General features: G+C 42.0%; 1 protein-coding gene across 1 annotated transcript; it reads left to right on the forward strand.

The window, feature by feature from the left end:
- The first annotated feature begins 4,019 nt into the window (after positions 1-4,019).
- Positions 4,020-7,434, forward strand: ccnj (cyclin J). Its single transcript, XM_026309724.1, has 7 exons — positions 4,020-4,155; positions 4,338-4,429; positions 4,947-5,157; positions 5,256-5,555; positions 6,177-6,336; positions 6,648-6,698; positions 6,804-7,434. Exons 2-7 carry the CDS (start codon positions 4,361-4,363, stop codon positions 7,114-7,116), a joined length of 1,104 nt encoding a protein of 367 aa, XP_026165509.1. The 5' UTR covers positions 4,020-4,155; positions 4,338-4,360; the 3' UTR covers positions 7,117-7,434.
- The last annotated feature ends 3,225 nt before the right edge of the window (positions 7,435-10,659 follow it).

Raw genomic sequence — 10,659 nt, forward strand, 5'->3', positions numbered from 1 at the left:
TTGTACTCATTGCTTGTTCAGCCTGTGTGACACATGCTTGCAGGTATGACGCTGGGGAAACAGAGCGCTATTTGTAACTATTCTAACAAAACTGCTGCGACACTGAAAAAAACAAACCAGTTCTACCGCTACGCTCCCTAGTTTCACAAGCCAAAAGGGAGATTTTTTAATCTCATCCAGAACACCTCACCTTGTGGCTATTTCGCCCTGTCATGTTGTATCACAGACTGTTCAGTTAGTCAGCAACCCCCAGTTTGTAGGGAGCACGGCAACTTTGCCCGGTGTCCAAACCACCGGTTCCCCTGTCAGATTTATCGCTAGTGTTAGACCACCACCATTTGAGCCTCAGGTGGAAATTAAAAATGTCATCATTTAAAAAAAAAAAAAAAGGTGATATTCATCCATTGTTGGTTCATGCACATTGCACCCAGCTCACACAACATTATTCTAAGGTCAGGCTCAGATGAACCCAACCTTTGTGCCCAAAAGCTCCTCACAGAGGTGTGGTCTTGGTGTGGAGTTGGGGGCTTTTTACCCCCCTCTGTTCTCCTCCCCTGAACAGGGGCACTTAAACAACTTCTGTTTAGTGAGAGCTCTGCACACTTTTATTGAGAGGACAAAAGCCTTTAGGAAGTCTCAGTTGTTTGTTTCATGGGCCAAAACCCAAAGAGGCAAGCCCATTAGCAAACTGCACCTCTTCCATTGGATTGTCTGTGCCATATATATGGCTAACCCCAGCAGAGGGCTGCAGCCACCAGCTGGGCTCCATGCTCATTCCACGAGGGAAATGGCAACTTCCGGGACTGAGTTCGGATGTGTGTGTCACTCTCCAAGAGATATGTGAAACAGCAAAGTGGGCCTCAAGTTTAACCTTTGCAAGGTTTTACAGGCTGGGTGTCATGCGGCCCTCTGTGGTACGCACTGTTCTGAGTGTGGACTCACTTCCAAGGTTGGCAATAGGTCGTGATGATAAGCTTATCTGGCTATATGGGAGTCTGCATATCCCTATAGTGAGATACCAAAACAAATATTAAAGGGAACTTGAGGTTGCTTGACAACATAAGCACTGTTCTTTGATATAATGAGTTACGTCTCTCCCCAGAACATCCTCCTTGCATAAAGAGGAGAGATGAGCTTATCTGAATGACAGCTGACGCTGTGTCAGCCCGTTTTGTAGAGGAGGAATGGACTCTGATTTGACATGTGTCATGAGTGCCAGCTATGACTGCTGGACTAATGATACAAAGGCTTCTGAGGATAATGATGATGGATGGTTCCCCATAGTGAAAAACTTCTTTCATATTATCAAAGAACAAGGGTCACAGGGTTAATGATTTAACAGTCAAATTTATGTTTATTGGCATGCTAATCACTAATTATGAATTAAGCTAAATGCAAATTAATTGTCATGTGAAGCAGACTTTGGTAAGAAGTTTGTATGAGTTATTATGTGTTCAGAATGTAAATTCCTTTGAGTTGTACCATTTCAAGCAAAATTCCAAAGGAATAAGTTATGTTGTGTAAGATCGCCTAGTGAGTTTCCTTATGTCATACCTTTAACACAGGCCTACCATGAGGCATAGTTGGTATTATGTAGTTGTTTAAGGTGGATGTCTGAGGAAGAGTGACTACTGCACCTGCTGGTTGTTGCTGGAGAGGAGCTGAGAGCTGTGGATATCCCAGTTTCCTGGATGCTTTGAGAATTGCTAATTACAAACTAATCACTAAATTGCTAAAACTAATTACATCCCTTTACTTTTTCTATATACCGAGCGCTAACATTTTTTCTACTCGTGTTATTTTGCGTCTAATTTAAAGGTAATTCTAGGACTCATTAGGATTTTTCTTAAGAGGGACACTTAATCAGAAGACCATTGCAGTTCTGTGTGGTCATGAATAGAGAATAGCCTCTTTATAGTAAAAGAGTACCACAGTTTTGTGTTTAACCTTTGGATAGTTTGTTATACAAGTTAACTGTTGCAGCTATTATTCAGTTTGTTTTATACAAAGGAGACACAGATTTACTATCAAACTCAGAATTATTTGCTCCTCTTTTTACAGTGGAAATAATCTGTTTTGGAAATATAACAAGTTTCCTTTAAATCTTCTTATTCTTAAGAGGTTCATGAGTACCCACACGAGGATCTTTGCAACATGTGAGAATGGAAGATGTGCTCTAGTGTAGTCATTTAAAAGTGCAAGTGGATATAGATAGTAAACAGACACCAAACAAATTTCCTGGGTGGTCAAAGTTGCACGTTGCAGTAGTGCAACCTTTTAAAGCATTGGTTACATAACCATGTCACCAGGCCTGGAGCTCACAATGTTCCCATATTATGCCCTCAGTATGCGCACAGTATACCCACTACACAGGGACCACTTAAGGCCTGGGCAGGTTGTGGATATACTTTGGGCATACTGATGGCCCCGGCAGTTAACAGTTGACACGCCCTGTTAGGACAGCCCAGTGTGGGTCCCATTACAGGGGAGAAATGCAGTGCACATCCAGGCCCCACACTATGGGGCTCAGCTAGGGCCCCACACACCCAGCCTGGGCTGGAGCCCGTATTTCAACCCTGTAATGGGAACCACACTGGGCTGTCCTAACAGGGCCCAGTTTCTTTGCCCCATTGCCGCCACGTGGTTTCCAAAAAGAGCGTGTTTGCTGGGTCTAGACTCTAGAGCTTCAATTAAGTCTGTCATGCTGCTTAAATGTACATGGTTATCAAACATCATATGTGTTTAAAAAGTATATAAGTGTTTTTAATGAAACCTGCAAACCATGTACTTCTGAATCATTGTTTGGGTAATGTGGGACAGTGGCCCGGATAAAGGTTTATTTGCTCTGGGAAGACACTGAAGCCATCATAACAATGATGCTGTTTTAACATATTGGGGTCAAATAAAATTGCACCATGCTGTTGGCAGAGAATGACCCATTTTTTGTCAGCATGAACATGAACTTGTTTTCTGGTAAGAAGATGTAGAAGAATACATTGCCATGGGTACATGCACAACATTGTTATTTTTTATTAAATGTACCATAACTTTTGGCAGAGGTAAGCCTGACCTGTGAACGTAAGAAATGAGACAATCAATTTAAAATAAATAAGCCACATCACTATACTCTAACACATAAAAACCTTCTATGAGTGCTTATGTACTATTTAGGCTATATATGATCTCATTTAGGTAAGTAATCATGAACGTGATGTTCTATGATGTAGAATGCATGATAAGCATTTTCCCTATATTTTATTGACAAAACAAACTTTCAGTGGATATGGGAATAAAAGGTTACCAATAAACTGAAAAGGTTTTCACTTTTGCCGTTTATCATGGTAGGTATGCATGTAAGTGTAATAGCCTAAAGTCTTATTGACTGTTTCAGGTCTTATTGACAGATTAAGTCATGGATATGCAATAAGCTAGCTTGTCATGGAAAACTGGGTCATTACAAAATTTAATGTTTTAATTTCCTATTATAGGTATTGGCTGAATGTGGCCAGTGCCAGTCTGGTGACTGGATGCTGACAATTGTTATACTTAGCTGTAATTGGCTGCGTCCTGGGTCAGCTACCAGTCCTCCCTCCTCCTCTTTTTCTTCTTCTTTGGTCACTACCAGGGCTAAACGATGAAATGATGCTTTCAAGTAATAATCGGAAATTTCCCACTCACCTCAGACATTGATATAATGAGAAAGCAGAAATTCTCCTTGAAATATTTCTGCCTTCAAATGACATCGTGCTAAAACGTAGATGTCATTTATCCAATTTTGTCCATGAATAAAGAGTGTATGAGGTTGTTTGTACTTTCAGGAATTAAACAAGATGAAAACACAATAAAACTGTGATAAATGGCTTTGTATCAAAAAGGTGATGTTTAAATCTGCTTTACTGCCACTTCGTGAGTTATCGACCCTGAATACCACGAATCGACTTTCTGCTTCATTTTCCGCTGTTTGGTCTTGCGCTCTCCTTTGAAGCTGGAGATTCCGGTGGCACTTGAAGGCAGCAGCGGTCTTTGCAGGACTCGTGCTGAGCCAAGAAACCCCACACACTACAACAATGGGTGTAAGCAGACGTGTTCGGCTAGTTTGATTTGAAGTTTACTTCACTGAAACTGCCCGTAGTATTCACCACATGTGCTCATTGGGTGAGTCTCCAGTTTTGAACCGTCGGCGCTTATTTCTCAGTTTAGAAAACGCACTGAACGGCAGGCGATGGTTCACGATGTGGGTGTTGTGGACTTTAAAAATCTGATTGTTGCCCCATGTGCAGAACATCGTCAGCACCAGGGATTAGTTGATTAACTGCACTTCACCTTTTGCCTTTCAGAGGTTTCCAAAGCACTGTATTAAATGGAGCTAGAGGACCAATGGTGGAAGGGACAGTTAGCTGCAGATATATACCAGACCCTGCGATACAAAGTGAGTGGGACACAGTAAGTTTTGTGATGGCTACTAAAACAGTCCAGTTGGAACAATTGTGAGAAAAAAAAAGAATGCGTTTTTATCCTATGGGACCGTCCAACCTCTTGTCAGTATTTCATGATGGTTTGTTTTATTGTGTTATTTTATCCTATTTCCTCTGTTGAGTTCCCTGGTGAATTTGTTGTGTTTGTTTTATAGTGGCAATATCAGATCTATGAGGCTGATACCAATAAAGCCATTTTATTTTACCCATATATTTATTGAAAAAATAAATGCTGGTAAAACCATAAAAATAATGTTTGTGGCTTATTTTAACTAAGCACTTTTTATATATATATATATATATAATGCAGGATCCTAACATTTGACTAATGCTGATATCCATATATCTGTGATAAGCTTATATCAGCCCACAGCAATTGATAAGTCTAGTGCTTGTGTGATGTGTGTGTGTGTGTGTGTGTGTGTGGTTATATTGTGTGTATTTTGTCAAACATAATATTTTGTCCAATAGGAGCTCACGTTGCCTTCCTACAAAGGCCAGTCGCCTCAGCTCAACTTGAGACGATATTTTGCAGACCTCATAGCCATCGTCAGCAACCACTTCAGGCTGTGTCCTGCAGCCAGACACCTGGCCGTCTATCTGCTGGACCTCTTCATGGACCGGTATGATGTCACAGTGCAGCAGCTTCACATGGTCTCGCTGTCATGTCTTCTTTTGGCCAGTAAGTCTGCAATTGATTTCACACTCAAGCGTACGTCTGCTTAGGCTCTGCATTTTTTCGTGTAATGCTTCAACACCTGCTAATGTTTCTCTCCACAGGTAAATTTGAGGAAAGAGAGGATCGGGTGCCAAAGCTGGAGACCCTGAACAACCTGAGCTGCATGAGTTCCATGAACCTGGTTCTGACTAAGCAGGGTTTACTACACATGGAGCTGCTTCTGTTGGAAACCTTTCAGTGGAATCTGTACCTCCCTACAGCTGCTCATTTCATTGAATACTACCTGTCCATTGCTGTCCATGAGGGAGACCTCCATGATGGCTGGCCTATGACTTGCCTGGAGAAGACTAAAGTATACATGGCCAAGTATGCCGATTACTTCCTGGAGGTTTCCTTACAGGGTAGGTTGCATTTCATAAACTATTTGGACCCTTTAGTCTTTTAAGTGGGCCCTTCATGTGTTTGATCAGAAAACATACATGTTCATTTGGGCCCCAGAACCAGAATGAAGTTCTGTCTGATCATTTGAAACAAAAGAGTATTGAAGATTCGAGATTTTGTACAAACATAACGTTTAACTATCACCTCCATGAAATCCATGTTAAACAACTGTGCTGAGCTGGGAAGTATTGAATGTTTTCCAGCTATCTGGCAAACTCATACAAAGATTGTAATACCTTCAATCTGAAAATTACATCTTCAAATAATCTTCATGAAATGCAAATATTTACAAGTAAAATATCTTTCAGCATTTTTGTCTATTAATTAGAAAATTGTTTTGTTTTGTTTTTAGCTCTGTTTTCTAGTAAAAGCAAATTTTATCTATTATGTTTTTTTATATTGTATTTTATCTTATATTATATTATATTATATGTTATCTTTTATGTTTAACAGCAAGTTAAACATCAGAAAGTTTGATTCTGGATATAATCCCACTTTGATAAAGTTGTTTTCCTTTTACAGAGCAGCACAGTTTTGTTTCTCCATGTGGTGATGGATTGCTGTTTTTGTTCTGCCCACAGATCATGTGTTTTTGCGCTTTGCCCCCTCACTGGTGGCTGCTGCATGTGTTGCCGCCTCCCGCCTCATCCTCCACCTGTCCCCTACATGGCCACCCCGACTGCAGCACCTCACGGGATACACATGGGAGAATCTCGTCCCATGTGCAGAGAAACTACTTGTGTGTGTATCTGTGTAGCTCAGATATGAATCAATTACATATATCATTGTGTTAGTTGATAGTAGTCAGCAAGGATTGTTAAATATAATTTAGAAATTGTCTTGATGAAAATAATACAAATGGATGCTGACAACTAAAAGTACAGTGACACACAGTATACAAAGATAATAGGATTTCACACACAATACTATCAGACAGTAGCCTACACATTGCACATTATACATACAAGAAGAGACGTATGTCAGTGCTCATCTTACAGCACTAAATCATTTCACTAATCAACACTGCTACTCTTTATCCATTTTTTCCACAGTGCACATGACAGTGATGTCAAAGAAGCCAATAAGCAGAAGTGCCAGCAGCCCAACCAGCAGCAGCAGCAGCAGCAGCAGCAGCAGCAGCAGCAGCAGCAGCAGCAGCAGCAGCAGCAGCAGCAGCAGCAGCAGCAGCAGCAGCAGCAGCAGCAGCAGCAGCAGCAGCAGCAGCAACAACAGCAGCAGCAGCAGCAACAGCAACAGCAACAACAGGGCCAGACGTCCACTGTAGCTCAATACCTGCACCGGCCCAGTGTGCAATACCCCCAGCAGGCTCCGCAGCCAGGCCTGGCCTCTAATCACAGACCTGCCTCCTACGTCAGCCACTCCACCACAAACCTGCAGGCTCCCCAGCATGCCAACACCCAGGCCATCACTGCCTCACTGGACCCAAAGTCCAGCCTCCCCAATAGGGGTTACCAAGTCAGCATGCACTACACCTGCTCTGCTCCATGCTTCGACAGATGATGGCTTTTCAGGATTTAGTCATTTTTGAGAAGGAAGAGAAAAGAGATGGTGATCCGTTTCTCTTGACCCTAACAGAATGTACTGAAGGAACAAGCTTGTTTTTAATTTCAAGAGACGTGATGAGATTAATGCAGCACTTTGAACCATACGGTGTACACGATGTGCAATATGCATACTCTGCTGTCATTTTCTGTGCAGAGCATGCATGAGAAATTTTCTTTTTCAAGATGTTGGGCATGAATGATGCTGTGACCTTACTAGAGGCAGGGTTTGCCTCTAGTGCTGCTGCGTAATTTAGCTACAGACCAAAAGTCTTGTGTTTAATTAAGCCCATAAGTACCTCAGAAGTGTTAAATGTATGAATACTTTGTGCCTATAGCCAATGATGAATATTGCTTACTTGAAACTTCTATTTATAGGTTTAAAGGGCAGTTAAAAAAAAAAAAAACGGCCTTACTTCGGTTTGTAGTTAGAATGTAGGTGTTCTGTTCCTTGAATTTATTTTCGAAGAGTGTGATTTGTAAAACTAGGAAAGAATATACTCCTCTGAATGTCATTTATTTGCAGAGAAAATTAATGCTTATCAATGCAGAGAGGATTTCAGTCAGTGCTATGCACTTCTACAAGGATAATTTTAAATAAAATACAAATGTGTTAGGTTAACTGAGATTTCTGCCCACTTGATTTTTTTTTTTTTTTTTTTTGTATGACATGATGTTGCGTTAAAATTAGCCATGGTCTAAAATAGTAGCATATATACTGAAATTCTTAGAAACAGGTGATAGGTGACAACCTGAGCTTATTAACTTTTTAAGTGTCTGTGGGGGGAAAAGAGTCCATGTGCTGCAGGTAACCAAACTTCTTTTATGCGTCTCAGTCATCCACAGTACCAGTTGTTGGATTTTAGGTATTAGTGACTTAAAAAATTCATGCCCTGTCAACTGATTTGCTTTCCCCCAGTATTAAAAGTATTAGAGCAACATGCAACTTAAAAGAGCCTACTTATTTTATTAAAATAATGATCAAGAACTTGATCTTCATGTTTTGTGCATGCTGTTGAGTTAACACTCAGAGAATGAAAGAGCAAGCTCAATTGCCAGAGACAAGACTCACCCAGTGTAGTGAGAGTGAAACCAGGGGAAAGAGACACTGCAAGCAGTTTCCAGGTGCTTGTCAGGAGATGAGAAAAGTAGCAATACTGTGGTTGTTTTTTTGTATGCCTGTCACTTCAGTTATTTTGAAATACATTACATGTGTTCAGCAGGAGATAGTGACTTCCAGACTAACTCTTCTGCTCTTCTTTCTTCTTCTTCTTTTCCTTTCGGCAGCTCCCTTTAGGGGTCGCCACAGCGAATCATCTGCCTCCATTTAACCCTATCCTCTGTATCCTCCTCACCCACACCAACTATCCTCATGTCCTCCTTCACTACATCCAAGAACCTCCTCTTTGGTCTTCCTCTAGGCCTCCTTCCTGGCAGCTCTAACCTCAGCATCCTTTTACCAATGTATTCACTGTCCCTCCTCTGAACATGTCCAAACCATCTCAATCTGGCTTCCCTGGCTTTTTCTCCAAAACATCTAACATGAGCTGTCCCTCTGATGTCCTCATTCCTGATCCTATCCATCCTCGTCACTCCCAGAGAGAACCTCAACATCTTCAGCTCTGCTACCTCCAGCTCTGCCTCCTGTCTTTTTCTCAGTGCCACTGTCTCTAAACCAGGTACTTTAAATCCTCCACCTTCTTCACCTCTACTCCCTGTAACCTTACCGTTCTACTTGACTCTGTTTTACGGCGGCTAACCTTAATTCCTCTCCTTTCCAGAGCAAACCTCCACCTCTCTGATTCCAGATGACACACCAAGTACCCTCCTACCTGTCTCCCTGATCACTTTAGCTGCAGCTGTCCAGTCATCTGGAAGAACCTCCTGACCTCCCAGAGCCTGTTTCAGCTCCTCCCTGAAAGCTACACAACACTCTTTCTTTTTCAACTTCCACCACTTGGTCCTCTGCTCTGCCCTTGTCCTCTTCATCTTCCTCACCACCAGAGTCATCCTACACACCACCACCCTATGCTGTCTGGCTACACTCTCCCCAGCCACTACTTTGCAGTCACTGATCTCTTTCAGGTTGGAATGTCTGCACAAAATGTAATCAACTTGTGTGCTCCTGCCTCCATTCTTATATGTCACCCTATGCTCCTCCCTTTTCTGGAAAAATGTGTTCACTACAGCTATTTCCATCCTTTTTGTGAAGTCTACCACTATCTGTCCTTCCGCATTCCTGCCCTGCATACCAAACTTACCCATCACTTCCTCGTCACCTCTGTTTCCCTCACCAACATGTCCGTTGAAGTCTGCCCCAATCACCACTCTCTCCCCACTAGGGATATCCTGAATCACCTCATCCATCTCCCTCCAGAATTTCTTCTTCTCTTCTAACTCACATCCTACCTGTGGGGCATAACCACTGACAACATTCAACATCACGCCTTCAACTTCCAGCTTCAGACTCATCACCCTATCTGACACTCTCTTCACCTCCAGAACATTCCTAGTAAAATCCTCCTTCAGGATAACTCCTACTCCATTCCTCTTTCAATCCACACCATGATAAAACAGCTTGAACCCTGCTCCTAATCTATAGGCCTCGCTACCTTTCCACCTGGTCTCCTGAACACACAAGATGTCCACCTTTCTTCTCTCCATCATATCAGCCAACTCTCTAGTTTTCCCTGACAAAGTCCCTACATTCAAAGTCCCTACTCTAAGTCCTACACTCCTGCCCTTCCTCTTCTCTCTTTGCCTATGAACGCGTCTTCCTCCTCTCCTTCTTCGACCAGCAGTAGTCCAATTTCCACTGGCACCTTGTAAGTCAACAGCACCAGTGGCGGTCGTTGTTAACCCAGGCTGCGACCGATCCGGTATGGAAGTCATATTTGTGATTCGCATGTTTGATTTGGCTTAGATTTTACGTCAGATGCCCTTTCTGACACAACCCTCTGCATTTACCTGGACTTGGGACCGGTACATGAAGACACTGGATTGTGCCCCCCCTGTGGTTGCATTACTAACTCTTCTGCTGTAATTGGTGAAAATAGTGGTATCAAATGGTGCTGACCATGAACTGCAACCACAACACATGCATGTCATTCTCCATCACTCTATCTACTCTCATTTCCTCTCATATTTCTACTGTTTCTACTGTCCTCTGTCTATGTAATAAATGTTTAAATTACCCCCAGAATAGTTAAAATAATGCATCGTGGGTAGTAAATGCAAGAACAAAGTGTTATAAATGGAGCGCTGAATCTATAACTTCTCCTCTATAACTAACCTCTGAGTTTCTTAACTCAGAATTCTTTCCAAAGACAGTCTTATTTGGTGCTGCTGGTTCTATGATGGTGGTGGAGAGTACCGTTGTGCCAAAGTTAATATGTGACAGTCTGTCTAGAGAAGCTGCACAGACAAATTCAGATGTATCATGCTCAGAAGAAACATGAAAATCATCATTTATGCTACTGAGATAGTTTTTTGCTTCTGATTT

Source organism: Mastacembelus armatus, chromosome 15, assembly GCF_900324485.2.
Source record: "Mastacembelus armatus chromosome 15, fMasArm1.2, whole genome shotgun sequence".
In the NCBI taxonomy this organism is placed as follows: Eukaryota; Metazoa; Chordata; class Actinopteri; order Synbranchiformes; family Mastacembelidae; genus Mastacembelus; species Mastacembelus armatus.

Coding starts and splice junctions, on each gene's coding strand:
- ccnj (XM_026309724.1), top strand. CDS start 4,361: ATGGAGCTAGAGGACCAATGGTGGAAGGGACAGTTAGCTGCAGATATA. Junction 6,337..6,647: donor TGTGCAGAGAAACTACTTGT/GTGTGTATCTGT, acceptor TTTTTTCCACAG/TGCACATGACAGTGATGTCA. Junction 6,699..6,803: donor AAGCAGAAGTGCCAGCAGCC/CAACCAGCAGCA, acceptor GCAGCAGCAGCA/GCAGCAGCAGCAGCAGCAAC.